Source organism: Hyperolius riggenbachi, chromosome 11 (assembly GCF_040937935.1).
Source record: "Hyperolius riggenbachi isolate aHypRig1 chromosome 11, aHypRig1.pri, whole genome shotgun sequence".
Classification (NCBI taxonomy): domain Eukaryota; kingdom Metazoa; phylum Chordata; class Amphibia; order Anura; family Hyperoliidae; genus Hyperolius; species Hyperolius riggenbachi.
In genome coordinates, this window is record NC_090656.1 from 397,220 (window position 1) to 414,523 (window position 17,304).

Consider the following 17,304-nt stretch of genomic DNA (forward strand, 5'->3'; position numbering starts at 1 on the left):
GTCACACACGCCCCACGTGGCTGCCTAGTAAGAGTGCGTGTGGCGCGTCAGATGTCACACACGCCCCACGTGGCTGCCTAGTAAGAGTGCGTGTGTGTGGCGTCAGATGTGACACATGCCCCACGTGGCTGCCTAGTAAGAGTGTGTGTGTGGCGTCAGATGCCACACACGTGGCTGCCTAGTAAGAGGTGGGTGTGTGTTTGGCGTCAGATGTCTCACACGCCCCACGTGGCTGCCTAGTAAGAGTGCGCGTGTGTGGCGCCAGATGTCACACGCTCCACGTGACTGCCTGGTAAGAGTGCGTGTGTGTGGCGTCAGATGTCAAACACGCCCCACGTGGCTGCCTGGTAAGTGTGTGTGTGTGTGTGTGTGTGGTGTCAGATGTAAGAGTGCGTGTGTGTGGTGTCAGATGTAAGAGTGCGTGTGTGTGGTGTCAGATGTAAGAGTGCGTGTGTGTGGTGTCAGATGTAAGAGTGCGTGTGTGTGGTGTCAGATGTAAGAGTGCGTGTGTGTGGTGTCAGATGTAAGAGTGCGTGTGTGTGTGTGGCGTCAGATGTCACACACGCCCCACGTGGCAGCCTAGGAAGAGTGTGTGTGTTTGGCGTCAGATGTCACACATGCCCCACGTGGCTGCCTAGTAAGAGTGTGTGTGTGGCGTCAGATGTCACACAAGCCCCACGTGGCTGCCTAGTAAGAGTGCGTGTGTGGCGCCAGATGTCACACGCCCACGTGGCTGCCTAGTAAGAGTGCGTGTGTGGCGCCAGATGTCACACACGCTCCACGTGGCTGCCTGGTAAGTGTGTGTGTGGTGTCAGATGTCACACACGTGGCCACGTGGCTGCCTAGTAAGAGTGCGTGTGTGTGGTGTCAGATGTAAGAGTGCGTGTGTGTGGTGTCAGATGTAAGAGTGCGTGTGTGTGGCGTCAGATGTAAGAGTGCGTGTGTGGCGCCAGATGTCACACGCTCACGTGGCTGCCCAGTAAGAGTGTGTGTGGCGCGCCAGATGTCACACGCTCACGTGGCTGCCCAGTAAGAGTGTGTGTGTTTGGCGTCAGATGTCACACACGCCCCACGTGGCAGCCTAGGAAGAGTGTGTGTGTGTTTGGCGTCAGATGTCACACATGCCCCACGTGGCTGCCTAGTAAGAGTGCGTGTGTGTGGCGTCAGATGTAAGAGTGCGTGTGTGGCGTCAGATGTAAGAGTGCGTGTGTGTGGCGTCAGATTTCACACGCCCCACGTGGCTGCCTAGTAAGAGTGTGTGTGTGGCGCCAGATGTCACACGCTCACGTGGCTGCCCAGTAAGAGTGCGTGTGTTTGGCGTCAGATGTCACACGCGCCCCACGTGGCTGCCTAGTAAGAGTGCGTGTGTGTGGCGTCAGATGTCACACACGTGGCTGCCTAGTAAGAGTGTGTGTGTGTGTGGTGTGTCAGATGTAAGAGTGCGTGTGTGTGGCGTCAGATGTCACACACGCCCCACATGGCTGCCTAGTAAGAGTGCGTGTGTGTTTGGCGTCAGATGTCACACAAGCCCCACGTGGCTGCCTGGTAAGAGTGCGTGTGTGTGGCGTCAGATGTCACACACACCCCACGTGGCTGCCTAGTAAGAGAGGAGGCGTGTGTGTCGTCGGATGTCACACGTGGCAACGTGACTAGGCAACCATGTGGCGTGTGTGTCTAGAACAGAGGAATCCTAGAGGCAGCGGGGGCCGCGGACAGGTAATGTACAACTTGCACTGGGGGGACAGTAAACATTGGGGGACAGCGGGGGATGCAGCGTCGCAAGGCTGATTCGGAACTGATTTCAGCATGAAATCTATCGAGAATCGGCCTGTGGTGTATGGGCAGCTGACAGAGATCTCTCCGATCAGATTTGATTAGAGAGAGATTTGTGTCTTGGCCGAATCTGCCCATCATTGCCTGGTGTATGGCTACATTTAGTCTACATTGCTCAATCTAATCTATTTCCTTCTGAGCTGCAGCAACTCGTGGGGACACATCATTTTCTTTTTTTTATATATTAATTTGTGCGGCGCCCAGCTGAAGCTCCAGGCGCACAAATCGGCCATGCAGCGTTGGCGCAATCGTCCCAGCAGTGCGTCAGAATCAGCTGGTTCAGAGGTGCATGCGTGTGTAATGGCCAGCGGACTGTCTGTAGTTCCAGCAATAACCGTGTGACAGATATGTATGGAATGCATTTCATCAATAAACTACGGTGAGGACCTGAGCCCACTAACGCAGCTGTGTCTGCTTTTCAGCAACACATCAGTGTTACAGATGCAGAACAGCAGACAGAAGCGGACACAACTGTGTTAGCTGATTATTGCCTGAAGATGCCTCCTCCCGACCAATGCCTGCCTCTCCACCAGTCCTGTCTCTATCAGGAAGAGGACCTGTCTGGGGCGGGTCTTGTGAGGCTTCCCATAGGGAGTGATGACCAGCAGCAATAGCCTTGCCCAAGTCCAGCCCATGAGCCACGTGTGGATGTATAAGAAGGTGTCTCTGCTGTCTGTGCATTGGTGGGAGGCAGGCAGAGATTGAGCGGAGAATGCTGAAGACACAGATCAGCAGTTTTCAGGTATAGATGAGCAGATAATCCTCCAAATGTGCTAATCTCTACAGGGCAAGGAAGTGGAAGCAAGTGAAATCCACCGGCTGCGGATCAAGGTGTCAGCAGCTGCAGCCTGATTGGTGGGAAATTAGCAGTTTTAATTTACTAACACGACTTCTGCTTCCTGGCCAGTAGAGATTAGTATGTTTGTAGAGTTTTTCTGTCTCTAGTCTCAGGTAACGGCTGCGATTTACTCTCTTGATGAGCAAGGCCTGGCATTACTAAAACCTGACCCTGAAGTGGCCTGCAGCACGATGAGATAAATGTACACAGTACTAAGCCTATTCATAACTTTTCTGCTCCTTTTTTCTTCTTTCGATAGTAAGGGTTAAAGTGTACCTGAGACGGGGGGGGGGAACCTAATTCTGTTGTACTTGCCTGAGACTCTTCCAGCTCCTGTGGGCTTTACAGGTCCCTCAGTTTCCTCCCGATCTGCTCCTTTGTGCCGCTGTACCCCTCTGGAAGCTTGCCGATTGGACTATTGCATGGCCCTGGTCACATGCCTCCTCGATCGTGCTACCAGCCACAGGAACATGATTGAGGTGGCGTGCAGGTCGTCATGCGCAGTAGCCCACTACTGGGGGGGGTGGTGCATAGTGGCACAACTTGGTGGACCAAGAAGAAATCAAGGGGCCTTGTAAGGAAATGAGGGGCTGGAAGAGACCACAGGTAAGTAGAATAGAACCTGTCCCCCCCCCCCCCCCCCCCCCCCCCGTTTCAGTTGCACCTTAATCTATTGCAGTCCATCGCAGTCTCCCTTCCCGGTAGGTCGGAGTTGCACTGCAGGGAATCGATGGATTGCAGAATTTTCTAACAATGCAGATCATTTTTTTTTTTTTTCATTTCAGAAGACAGCCTGAAATTGGCCCATTTCAGATCAACAGCGAATCATTTGATTGGTCCAGATTCAGTTTCCCTTCAAATTGCGACACAGTTCGCACCAACTTGGGAAAATTAGCATAACATTTATGGTTTCTAGTGGTCCTTTAAGTTAAGCCAAAATAAAGAGCATGGGGCTGTAGGAAAGTCTTTAGGGCACTAGTACTTGAGATGCAGTTGTCTCCTCATCCTATAGGCCACATCCGGTCCATGATGAAAGTAGTCTGTGTCAGGCCTGGAGCAGGAGGAGCTTGTTGAGTCATGTGATTTTGTTATCTTCTGGTTCGTACCTTTGATAGCACATACTAACCTTGGCTGGTACTTGGTGATTACACCCTCCCAATACCAAGCCTTTCTTTTTCTTCCACAGGTGTGTGCTGGTGGAGGAGGTGCTGGTATAACCCCCCTCCACACATACAGGTGTGTATATGTCCCATCTTTCCTCATGTTCTTCATGATCCGCTTTAATGGATGCTGTTGTTGGTGGAAGCCCAGTAGAGTGATTGTACTATAGCCTGAGGGTGGTAGAAATGTCATTTAAGGCCAGAAATTCCTAAACGGAAACCCTCGGGGCTTAGAAATCAAGTATCTTGATATAGTTGTAAAATATTCTGATGACCTCATCATTCCGACCCCAATATTGTAGCACCTAATGATGACCTCATTCTAGCCCCATGTAGAATCCTAGCAACAAGGAAACTGGGAGGGGTTGATGATGCCTTTTACACCATCTACCTGTTGAATAAAGGACTACAGTTCCCATGATCCCCAGCGGTGACTGAGAATTGCTGATGACAATGAATCCCAATAGCTGATGACAGATCTGTTGGCTGTCATGTGACAATGGGGATATTGTGATTCTGTTTCTTCCAAAGTGCAGTCTGCAGATACCTACTGCAAAATATAACTGGAGCGGTTGGTGCAGTTGTGTGTTGGACACTGGACTACACTTCCCATGCTTCCTAGTGGTGACTTCTAGCTACTGGCTGGGCAGTGGTGCTGGGCTTGGATTCAGCTTGGCATCCTTGAACGCCTATGTCTCTGTGTAGCTTTGCAGGCCATCTAGTGCCAGCGGAAGGAGTAGTCACAGTAACTCCTGCTCTGGAGGTGCAACCGTACCTACCTGCAGGGGGAGAGCAGGGGAGCAAAGAGGCCCTGTAGTGACCTATAGTCGAATGTAGTAAATGTATTCAGGATACCAACTTCTACATTCTCCTTGTTTCAGCATTGGAAACTCTTCCACTAGCTATAGATTGCTATAGATGGGTATTCAATTCCACCCTCCCACTGATGTTTAGCCTTGGCTTTTTAGTTATGCAGAATTCTCCTCCCAGAGAATTTCTACCTCAGTGTAAAGTATAGGAAAAACGCAATCAAAATGCTGTGAAAAACGCCAGATCAGAGCGGTTTTCTAGGCATTTTTGTTACAGAAGCTGTTCAGTAACAGCTTTACTGTAACAATATATGACATCTGCTACACAAAAATGCTCCAAAAACCGCTAGGCATGTTTAGAAAACCTCTCTAATCATGCCTAGGAATCGCTCTGAAATCTGCTTCAAAAACATTAAGTGTTTTGCAGATCTGCTCGAGGTTTTTGGTGTGCACTAGACCTAAACAAACATTCCAGTTATACACCTGCCAGCAGTAAAGATTACACCACTCGGGATAAATTTAAGAATGTAAGGAAATATTTCACAGTGGCCCAACACTGACTAGATAGTATAAAGTAATGTTTATAAGAAAGGTATTTTATTAGATTTAGTAACATTCCTCTTTAAAGGCCAGTTTTATAACTGCGTTCTTTTTATACTTTTACTCACCCATAGTCTCTCCCTCACCTTCATAGAGCCGATACACCTCCAAAACTCCGATTCCAATCTTCATTGTCCAGACCCTCCCCACTCCTCATCCCAAGAACCCCAAGAATAACATTCAGAGGTGAAACTAGCAGGACATTCCTCTGACTTGACATTTTGTAAAGGAGCTAAGGCAAGAATTGGTGACACAGTAAGCGAATGGACACTTGTGCAGCAATTTCAGGGGTAACATTTCAGGGAATTATGGCCCGGCCACATGGAAAGCAGTGCTGTCCTGTTCCTGCAAATACAATTACAGTATTTTTTTCATAAATCCTCCCTGTAAATATGTGCACAGAAGTTAAACCACTTGGTTTTTTTTTGTTTTTAGCGGTCTTTATGGTCCAGTATTAAATGTGTGAGGAACACACAAACTTTCACCATTTATTTCCCGATGATTTGTAATGCTGCGGTCAGTGTCGCAGAATCACTTGCCACATGTCCTCCAATCATTTCCAGCCGGGGAAAACCCCATGAGATATTAGACACTTAATCAGTCAGGCAGTATGGATAATTCCCTCCTGCATTCATACGATGGCTTCTCCTTTACAATGTTTTAAGCTTGCACCACTTCTTCTAGTGTTGGGAACGTTAGATCCATTTCCTCATTATGAGTGTTTGGCTTCCACCTGTTGTCGTGTATTTATAGATTCTGTGTATTGGGATAATGCCGTATTGAGTGTTGCCTTCAGAGATTGCCTCACTGGAATGAATGTGTGTTTATCCTCTGCTTATAGATGAGTACGATGCCTACATCATTGTGTCCTTCGTGAACGCCACCCTGGTACTCTCTATCGGTGAGACTGTGGAGGAAGTGACAGATTCTGGATTTCTCGGGACAACCCCAACTCTGTCCTGCTCTCTTCTGGGGGAAGATGCCTTAGTGCAGGTGTGTTCAGCTGTCAGCAAGCTGTACATTGCAGGGCCTGGAAAACACCGTATATAATCAGACACCCAAATTTGTGGTGTAAAGTGTGGGGGTCGGACCACCCACTTGGGAAATGTCATGGTGATGTGTGCAGGACTCCCTGTATAAAGAGTGCACCGCGGAGCTTGTTGCAGAAGATATAGCTTCCTCTAGTTTTCCCGGCAGTTTCTGAACTGGCCACTAGAGGTCCACACTCACGTTAGTGAGCCTGGAGCTCTAGTGGTCAGGAAGGAGTTGCTGCAGGATTATGCAAATATTGTAAGCCCATTTATGCAGCTTGAAAATGGACCAATCGAATCTACCGCCGTGGGATTTTATAGGTTCATTTTCAAGCTGTACACATATGCATACAAAATTTGCAAAATCCTGCATCAACTCAAAATGTTTTGTATCCCATTGACCAACCATAGTGGCCAGAAGCTGAAGCGAGGATAGGTAGCTATATCTTCTGCAGTCTTTCATGGTGCACTCTGCACCCCCTGGGAGACTGGACTGTGTGTAGAGGGATTGGGAGGGGGGGGGGGGGGGGGTTATGCGCAGGAGGGCTTATCCGTGGGGGGAATATAGGGGTACATTTTCCTGTCCTTGGATAATCTCCTTGCCTCTATTAAGGGCCGGTTTTCTCAGGGGTGTTGCTCCTGTCAGACGCGGCACCTGAATCACTATAGCCATGCATCCTCTCATCCTTGGCCATACTTTGTAATATATGTACGCTCTAGCCATGTTGCTGAAATAATCTTGTTTCATTGGCTATCTCAGGTTTACCCCGATGGGATCCGACACATTCGTGCAGACAAGAGAGTCAACGAGTGGAAAACGCCAGGAAAAAAGATGATAGTGAAGTGTGCAGTCAATCAGCGTCAGGTGGTAATCGCTCTAACCGGAGGGGAACTCGTCTACTTCGAGATGGACCCTGTAAGTCCATTGCTTGTCATAATTAACCCTTGCTGGCTGCTGCCTAGCCTCAGAAACTCATCTGATCATACTTGCCTTCTCCCCCAGTCAGGGCAGCTGAACGAATACACTGAGAGGAAAGAGATGTCCGCAGATGTGGTGTGCATGAGTCTGGCCAATGTCCCACCAGGGGAGCAGCGCTCTCGCTTTTTGGCTGTTGGACTCTCAGACAATACTGTCCGGATTATTTCCCTGGATCCTTCGGTAAGTTCTGGCTGATGTACAGGGTAGCCCCTTTTTTTAGCACAATCCATGGTAAAAAATCCCCCACTGTCATACAGAAGATTTTGGCTCCTGGGATTGGTGGGTCATGACTGGTGTTGGTGTATGAATTCGGCATAATGAATACGGAAATGGAATACGGCTGAACACTACTTCAGTACAATTCAGTAGCGGACAGGGACTACTTTAGCTTCATGTCGCTTTTCACATGACCTGATATTTCCAAAGCTGGAAGGAGGAAGCATCAGAGTGTCGCAAAACACAAGAGGAAGGATTAGGGCGTGTCTCTAAGTCTTCCACGTCAAGGAAGGCTTACAGACACACCCTAATCCCTCCCCATGTGTGCTCCTGACGAAATTGTTGTGCACCAAGCCACACAAGGAGCGTTTTGTCTGCCTTTTGTCCCCTCCCCATGACCCCCCCCCCCCGTCCTTATCTGTGGCTCCCTTCATGTGCAGTCTGGTATATTAAACTCCTTAGTCACAGTGTTTAAACTCCTTATTCACACAGTGTTTACTGAGCCACATTGTTGAGCGCTTTGTGATCAGTCCGTGCTGCGTTTGTCTCTCCCGTCATGGAGAAGGTGGGCTTTCACTGTACAATCCTCACGTATGTCATGCTATATTCGCCAGGCCGGTGGCCACGTTTATTACCGAGGGTATCTCCTCCCCCTTCATAACATTTTACAACAGCCCTTCCCCTTCTCCCCTCTGTTTAATCTGGCAATAGTCACTTGCAGAGAACTTCTGGACCGAGCGGCTGTGTAAAGGCATTTCGGTGGGGAGTAAGGTACTCTACTGCTCCTTTGCTGGAGATGTTGTATGCCTGGACAGCCCAGAGAGAGAGTAAGAGGTTCTCTTTTTGCATAATTTTTGTTCTCAGTGTTGACGATCAGCAAATCAGTCATAAATATTGTTCCTGTCAGAGAGTGGGGGGAGCAGCTGAGCTCGGTATATAGCTAATCGAGTGGGGGTACATGTCTCCCCACAGCCACATAAAATTCTGGGCATCAAGATCTCACGGAATGCTACTTTGAGGTATCACTTGAATATTACCCCATTCGTATCTATAATTGTGCATGAGCTGTCCGGTGGGACAGATCTCCCTGTCTCTATGCTGGGTAGAGATCTGATTAAAATAAGCAGACTTTTATACCCTTTACAAACTCTCCTCATGTTGAAACTTCAGAACTGCCAACTCTTAACCCCTGGTACATACATATACTTTTCCCAGGTCCATGTAGTATGAGAGCTTACTGCACAATCTGTTCCTAGTATACAGTCTATTGACCCTCATACTACATGGAGGTGGTAAAATTAAATGTGTGTATGCACCCTTAGAGAAAAAGCTTCCACAGCCTTCTTGCGGCGGGGGAAGAGGACCGGGATTCCCTTGAGGCTGTTGGAGAACCCTATAGATTGTATGGGGACCAGTTTTCCTGATCTGCGTGCAAATGATTTGGTTGCCATTTTGAGATCTGCTAATGCGACTGTCAAAGGACTTTAGAGTTCATCCTTTAAGAACTCGAAGATTCCAAATGCCAGATGTTGTTTTTATTGTTTTACACGCGTGGAATTCTGATAGCAATTTTACATGAGTGACTTACCCCAAGCTCAGCCAATACCAGAATTGAGGAATCTATTGTCCGTTGTTTATTATAATCCGGATGACGTCTCCGTGGGTATGGTCTTTGGGTGCTGTCATCTGACCTGTGTAGACCAATCCTCTTTCTGCTGTTGTCTCTGGTCCAATCATGACTATTCTTTATGAATATTTCTGCACACGGCATCTTAAGAGTTCTTTGTTTCATTTCCCTGTAAATGATGTCATTCTTTGCACATGTTTTCTTGTTTTGCACTAAGATTTCTGTAACCATCTTGAGTTTCTGTATGATATCATATTGGTATTTCCTGTGACAATATGATGCTCTGACCAGTAACCAGCCCTAGTAAACGTTACACACGATCTGCTTTGGCTTCTTACTAAATTAATGTATAATATTTAAAGTTCTAGCATTATAAAGGTAAAAACTTTCACACGACCCTGGAGGAGGAGTTTGTGAAGCCGTGGTCATTAGCTGGGGTGTTACACACGAGACTGTGAGACCTCCCCTCACATATCGAGCAATATGTTATTGAGGGACATCTAGATGGCGGGAGCTACAGAAGTATGCTCTGCTACCGGGACATCTGTCACCGATGATGCCTCTCTGGTCTTCCAGCTTGGCTACCACATGGGAGGGGTCGGTATTCTTACACTCTCGCAGCTGATGTGATGGGGAAGTTGGGTAACTTTCATTTATTTATGGCACAGTTTTGTCTACCACAGTCTCACAGATTACTGTATCGTCATATTAAACACCTGTGTCATCTCTGTTGGCCAGTGGGGTTGCCCTCCATGGGCATGACCAATTTCTTGATGTTCTTGGAGAACTTTCGGAAAAGAAAATGATCTATCTGATCTTTATGGGGATGTAAGCCGCTTTATAGCTAAAACACAACCTTTGAAGCATTTGAACTACTGGGTGAAATGAATCAGAATCACTAACGGGTGTTTGTAAATGGCTGGATAGTACCCCCACAGAAATGGTGCCTTTGCTGGAAGGTTGGTGGAATGGTGAGACGGGTGGGCACAGGTAGATGGTAATGTAACTCAAAATTCTCCTAAGAGTTTTATGCCTCTGATTTCAAGCCTCCTACTCCGGGGTCGCGCTATTCATGTAAGTGAATTATGGATGTTATAAGCTGTTGTGCTCCGCCCACAGGACTGTCTGCAGCCGCTGAGTATGCAAGCTCTCCCCGCCCAGCCTGAGGCTCTGTGTATTGTGGAGATGGGAGGAGCCGAGAGACAGGATGAGCTGGGGGAACGAGGCTCCATAGGATTCCTCTATCTCAACATCGGACTGCAGGTGAGAAATGGCTGCCGGGGGGGGGTACTATTAACCATACAAAATATGTACTAAGGTGTCCCCAGAGATCTCCAAGCGCCTCCAGTGGGGATCAGTGATCCAGCTACTTCCACCTGGGTTATATTGGAATATAGCAAGTGCTCGTAAATTAGCATTGGAGTGACGTCAGTATCATGCAGGCATCTTGGTGAGAATTTCAAGCAAAGATGAAAACCAAGCACTTGTAGATGCTGCATGCAGTTGCACAACTCCTAATTTACAGACCGGACAGTGATCTGCTATGACCCAGATAGATATGTATAGTTTCTAGTTGTATTAGTATTCCTCTAGGCCATGTTCCCATTGGGCGTTGGTTTCCTGTAACAGCAAGAGCTGGATAGTGGCACCACATGTTATCCATGCGCTGCGTCGCATACAGTCAGTGAAGAGTATGCTTCACTGGTAACGCACGCAGTTCGGGGTAACGCGCTGTGCTGGAATGCTGCACGCCATTATAGCGCACTCACTACACTGTGAATGCCGGGTTATGCTGCGCTGCGAACGTAGCCTTAGGCCTGGGAGCCACTAGCATCGCATTTCTAAGCACTTGCTAATGTAATGCTATAAAAATCACATCCATCAAGCACACAGTCTTACATTAGCAAGAGCTTTTCAAGTCACAAGTGCTTAGAAAAGCACTGCTAGTGGGTCCCAGGCCTAAGGCTACGTTCGCAGCGCAGCATAACAGCCACATCGTAACCCGGCATTCACAGTGTAGTGGGCACTGCTAGTGGGTCCCAGGCCTAAGGCTACGTTCGCAGCGCAGCATAACAGCCACATTGTAACCCGGCATTCACAGTGTAGTGGGCACTGCTAGTGGGTCCCAGGCCTAAGGCTACGTTCGCAGCGCAGCATAACAGCCACATCGTAACCCGGCATTCACAGTGTAGTGGGCACTGCTAGTGGGTCCCAGGCCTAAGGCTACGTTCGCAGCGCAGCATAACAGCCACATCGTAACCCGGCATTCACAGTGTAGTGGGCACTGCTAGTGGGTCCCAGGCCTAAGGCTACGTTCGCAGCGCAGCATAACAGCCACATCGTAACCCGGCATTCACAGTGTAGTGGGCACTGCTAGTGGGTCCCAGGCCTAAGGCTACGTTCGCAGCGCAGCATAACAGCCACATTGTAACCCGGCATTCACAGTGTAGTGGGCACTGCTAGTGGGTCCCAGGCCTAAGGCTACGTTCGCAGCGCAGCATAACAGCCACATCGTAACCCGGCATTCACAGTGTAGTGGGCACTGCTAGTGGGTCCCAGGCCTAAGGCTACGTTCGCAGCGCAGCATAATACCCAGGTTTAGGCAGATTTAGGTCATGTGCTTCTTTGAGGTTTGGTGTAAGCAGCTAGTCCTTTGCTGGCACTGTAGCGGTTGGTACTCGCATGTGCTTTGGTAGAACTTGTTCATAGGTGTTGTACAGTCCTGGCCAAAAGTTTTGAGACTGTGAAAAATATTGGAAATTAGAAAAGTTGGTGCTTAAAGCGGATCAGAGATGAAAAACTAACAAGTAACTTGTCTATATATCTTATCTACAGTTTAGATCGTTCACACAGCAAATCTAGCTGCAAACAGCTTCAGTAGAATATGATTATTTCTTCCTGTGATACAATGATACCCTCCTCCTGCCCAGACTGAGCTCCCATAAGCCCTTGCTACAGTGCCAAGGCACAAAAGGAGCTGTGGGCGTAGCTTGTTTAGTTTATAGGGAATTGGGGTATTAAAACAAAAAAGTATTTGGCTTGAGGAATGCCCTCTAAACAATAGGAAAGGAACACAATTATGCAATGAGTAAAAATTAATCTCGGATCCACTTTAAAGAGAAACCGTGACCAAGAATTGAACGTCATCCCAATCAGTAGCTGATACCCCCTTTCCCATGAGAAATCTATTCCTTTTCTCAAACCGATCATCAGGGGGCGCTGTATGGCTGATATTGTGGTGAAACCCCTCCCACAAGAGACTCTGAGGACCATCAGGGGGCGCTGAATGGCTGATATTGTGGTGAAACCCCTCTCACAGGACCATGGTGCTGACATCACAATGTGGGAGCCTTGTTGCATTGTGGGAAATAGCAGCTGTTTCCAACTGCCAAAAAAGCAAGCAGCATCTCCTTCCACTGACATCACCTGCCAGCAGTAAAAATGTCACCATGTGATAAATGTCAGAATGTAAATCAGGGAGAGGAAAGATTTTACAATGGGCAAACACTGACTAAGTCATTTATACATAATTATTGTACAAATTAGGCACTTTTGTTCATTACGTTTATTTTCACTGAAGTTCCTCTTTACATTTTTATAATAGCGATTTGCATATACTCCGGAATGGTATGAAGAGTGTTCAGATGAATTGCAAAGTCCTTCTTTGCCATGGAAATTAACTGAATCCCTACAAAAAACCCTTTCCACTGCATTTGATTGCTGTCATTAAAGGACCTGCTGCGATGATTTCAGTAATAGTCTTGATAACTCAGGTGAGAATGTTGACGAGCACAAGGCTGAAGGTCATTGTCAGGCTGATTGGGTTACAATGGCAGACTTCACATGTTAAAAGGAGGGTGATGCTTGAAATCATTGATCTTCCATTGTTAACCATGGTGACCGGCAAAGAAACTCATGCAGTCATCATTGCGTTGCATAAAAATGGCTTCACAGGCAAGGATATTGTGGCTACTGAGATTGCACCTAAATCAACAATTTTTATAGGATCATCAAGAACTTCAATTTTTGTTAAGAAGGCTTCAGGGCGTCCAAGAAAGTCCAGCAAGTGCCAGGATTGTCTCCTAAAGAGGATTCAGCTGTGGCATCGGAGTGCAACCAGTGCAGAGGTTGCTCAGGAATGGCAGCAGGCAGGTGTGAGCCCACTCCCTTGGATGAGAAGCAACCCCACACATGAATAGTGGCAGGTGTGAGCACATCTGCACGCACAGTGAGGCGAAGACTTTTGAAAGATGGCCTGGTGTCAAGGGCAGCAAAGAAGCCACTTCTCTCCCAAAAAAACACCAGGGACAGATTGATCTTTTGCAGAAAGTATGGTGAATGGACTGCTGAGGACTGGGGCAAAGTCATATTCTCCAATGAAGCCCCTTTCCGATTGTTTGGGGCATCTGGAAAAAGGCTTGTCAGGGGAAGAAAATGTGAGCGCTACCGTCAGTCCTGTTTCATGCCAACAGTAAAGCATCCTGAGACCATTCATGTGTGGGGTTGCTTCTCATCCAAGGGAGTGGGCTCACTCAAAATAAAGAATGGTACCAAAGCACCCTCCAACAGCAACTTTTTCCAACAATCCAACAACAGTTTGGTGAAGAACAATACATTTTCCAGCACGATGGAGCACAGTGTCATAAAGCAAAAGTGGTAACTTAGTGGCTCGGGCACCAAAACGTTGACATTTTGGGTCCATGGCCTGGAAACTCCCCAGGTCTTAATCCCGTTGAGAAGTTGTTGTCATGCCTCAAGAAGCAGGTGGACAAACAAAAACCAACGAATTCTGAGAAATGTAAAGAAGTGATTATAAAAGAATGGGTTGCTATCAGTCAGGATTTGGCCCAGAAGATGATTGAGAGCATGCCCAGTCGCATTGCAGAGGTCCTGAAAAAGAAGGGCCAACACTGCAAATACATACTCTTTGCATAAATCTCATGTAATTGTCAATAAAAGCCTTTGAAACGTATGAAGTGCTTATAATTATATTTCAGTGCATCACATAAACAACGGAAACAAACAAAGATCTAAAAGCAGTTTAGCAGCAAACTTTGTGAAAACTCATATTTTTGACAGTCTCAAAACTTTTGGCCAGGAAAGTAAATTAGCACAGTAAAGTGTGAATTGTATAAAATGCTGAATCCCACATTGCTTTTCTTGTTAACAGAACGGAGTACTGCTCAGAACAGTATTGGATCCAGTAACAGGAGACCTGTCTGATACCAGAACTCGGTATCTGGGGTCACGGCCAGTCAAGCTCTTCCGGGTCAGAATGCAAGGTCAAGAGGCGGTGAGTGTTCCACAACTGCTTCATGTTGTTTCTGTATTTTATATTCTTAACAGCACCACAGTCTTTCTTATTTTAACTTTCAGTAAGTTGTATGTCTTAAAGAGACACTGAAGCAAGAATAATTCTCGCTTCAGAGCTCATAGTTAGCAGGGGCACGGGTGCCACTGCTAAAACGCCGCTATCCCGTGGCTAAACGGGGTCCCTTCACCCCCAAACCCCCCCCCAAAATCATCGACCAAATTGGTCGTAGATTTTGCTGCTGCTGAAGGCAGGGCTAACGGCTGCAGCCCTGCCTTACAGCGCGTCTATCAGCAGCGCATCGCCGCCTCTCTCCCGCCCCTCTCAGTGAAGGAAGACTGAGAGGGGCGGGGGAGAGGCGGAGATACGCGCTGACAGACGCGCGTGGGGCAGGGCTGCGGCCGTTAGACCTGCCCCAATGCAGAAGCGCTCCCCCGCTGCTTGGATGGGGATTTGGGGGATCAGGGACCCCCGTTAAGCCTCGGGATAGCGGCGGTTTAGCAGGGGCACACATGCCCCTCCTATCTATGAGGTCTGAAGCGAGATTTATTCTCGCTTCAGACTCTCTTTAAAGAACCTCTAAGCTCAAAATAGCCCCAAATCCTTCCTTCTTCATGTCCTCTTAAGCGGGTCAAGCTGGTCATGGATTACACTCCTCTTGTGCGTTTGTGGACCTGATTTGAATGCGATGTCATCACTGTAACACCAAGGAATTAACGTATTTTTCGGAATATAAGATGCCCTTTTTCTTTCCCAAAACTGGGGGAGTGGGTGTGTCTTATTTTTGCGAATCATCGGCTGCCGAAATATACTTGCAGCATCCTACCACCGCTCTCCTCTCCTCCTCGCTCCAGTCCTGCAGCTCCACACGGGGGTCACGCATGACGCATAGCGCACCGCTGGGGTCATGCAGGAGACCCATAATCAGGAACTTTCTGGGCAGGAAGTATGGAGGACTGAAGCGGTATTGCGGTGGGCAGCCGCAGGAGGATAGTGTGTGGAGCTGCAGGACCTTTACAAGGGGTAGAGGAGCACAGGACCAGGTTGAGAGTGATTGCAGTGGTAATGTAGGGCAGCAGAGGTTAGTGTAGTGTAGCTTAGTTGGTAGTGCAGAAGGGGTTAGGGTCGAGGTGGTCACTAAAGTGCAAGTAATTTCAAATTGTTGCAGAATTATGCAAATTTAAAATTGACCAATCAGATGTTACCTCAGAAGAATTTGAATAGTTCATTTTCAAGATGCATACATTTGCATACAAAATTTGCATAGTGCTGTATCATCTCGAAATTATTTGCATCTCGGCCATCCCCATTCCTAGTGTAGAGTAGTGTAGCTTGAGCTATTGTAGCTCTCAGCTGAACTACATTCTAGGGATGGACCATGCACCAGCCATGGGCTGTCCAGGCGGACTCAAATTTGGAATTCTGATTTTTCCTACAATCCTTCAGGGCAAGGTGAGACGTCGCTCCTCCCAGACGCAGGAACAGACAGCACTTCCCCTATAAAAGAATCACATGGTCAGTACACCCTCAGTGCTGTTTGTTCCTCCGTCCAGGCAGGTCGGCATCTCCCCTAGGAGTGGGACCTGTGTGCTGGGCTGCAGGTTACATTCTTTAGGGTAGGCTGAGACTGTGGTACTGAGGCAGTCTAGCCTATCGTTCTACGCTGGACTATGTGGAATATGCCTACCTTTCCTTTCCGTCAGGGGAGGCAAGAGTAGAGGGCGTGGAGGCCTTTCCCTCAGGCTTTCAGCGGGACCGGGACTCGGAGGCATGGCGGCCAGCGGCTCTGCGGACAGCGTGGTGGATTGACGCGCAGGAGCATGGATTATTGCGACCTTCCGGTCGTATGGTGTCCTGCATGCGTAGTTTCCGGCGGGTATGGCGGAACTACTTTTTTATTGGCCAGCCGTGGTGCTCTGTCTCTCGTATGCTTCCGGTTCCGCCCCCCTGTGCTGAGGCCGGAAGTAATAAGGAAGGCCACGCGAGCTGCATGACGGAGAGACAGCGTCTTGTGCCGGACGTGTGGCAACATGTCGGCGGTAGACAGGACGGAAGGCAGCTCTGCCGGGCAGAAGGTGAGATAGTTATAGTCATCTCGTTCTGCACTGGGTTACTGTTGTGTACAACTGATTGGGGGCATAGCAAGTATGGCTATTTGTTTTTTCTTGCAGGCAAAGTCAGCAGCTACTGCAAGTAGTAGGCCTCCGCCTACATATAAAAGATGCCCTGTGTGTAACGCAAAAATGGCCTTGCCATATGCCAAAACTTTATGCCAGATATGTATGGATAAGGTGATTGGGGAACAGCCTGTGCCATCTGTTCAGGATACGTTAAAAGCATTTAGAGAGGAGATTAATGCTTCTTTAGAGTCCTTTAAATCTTCTTTAACTAATGCAGGGCCATCATCTTCTCAGGAAGTTGGGGTGCTCTCGGTACCGGATAATGATAATCAGGATATGGCTGATGAGGCTGCCAATTCTGACGATTCAGATATTGGGGATCTGGAGTCAGAATCTGGTTCCTGGTTTAAATTTCGTACTGAAGATACTGAAATGTTAATTTCGGCAATTAACGATACGTTAGAGATCAATAAGGATGTGGCTTCTAACTTATCTATACATGATCAATTATATAAAGGCATGGAAGAGAAAGAGGGTCTGGTCTTTCCAGTTCATAAGGCTATTAAACAGACGATTCTAAAGGAATGGACTGAGCCAGAAAAAAGATTATTGTTGTCCAAAGCGATGAAAAGGAGGTTTCCCTTTTCAGCTGAGGATACCATGTTATGGGATAAGTGTCCTAAATTAGATTCCCCGTTTTCCCAGGTTACAAAACAGGGAGATCTGGCTTTTGAAGACTTAGGGGATTTAAAGGATCCAATAGATAAGAAGCTTGACGCT

At 47.8% G+C, this 17,304-nt stretch overlaps 1 protein-coding gene across 1 annotated transcript in view; it reads left to right on the forward strand.

Moving 5' to 3' along the window:
• Positions 1–17,304, forward strand: part of SF3B3 (splicing factor 3b subunit 3) — a 122,359-nt gene that overhangs the window by 71,001 nt on the left and 34,054 nt on the right. The window contains exons 12-16 of the mRNA XM_068261446.1: positions 6,082–6,233; positions 7,032–7,187; positions 7,275–7,430; positions 10,213–10,356; positions 14,264–14,386. Of these exons, the coding sequence (XP_068117547.1) occupies positions 6,082–6,233; positions 7,032–7,187; positions 7,275–7,430; positions 10,213–10,356; positions 14,264–14,386 (731 nt within the window). The remainder of the gene's footprint in view (positions 1–6,081; positions 6,234–7,031; positions 7,188–7,274; positions 7,431–10,212; positions 10,357–14,263; positions 14,387–17,304) is intronic.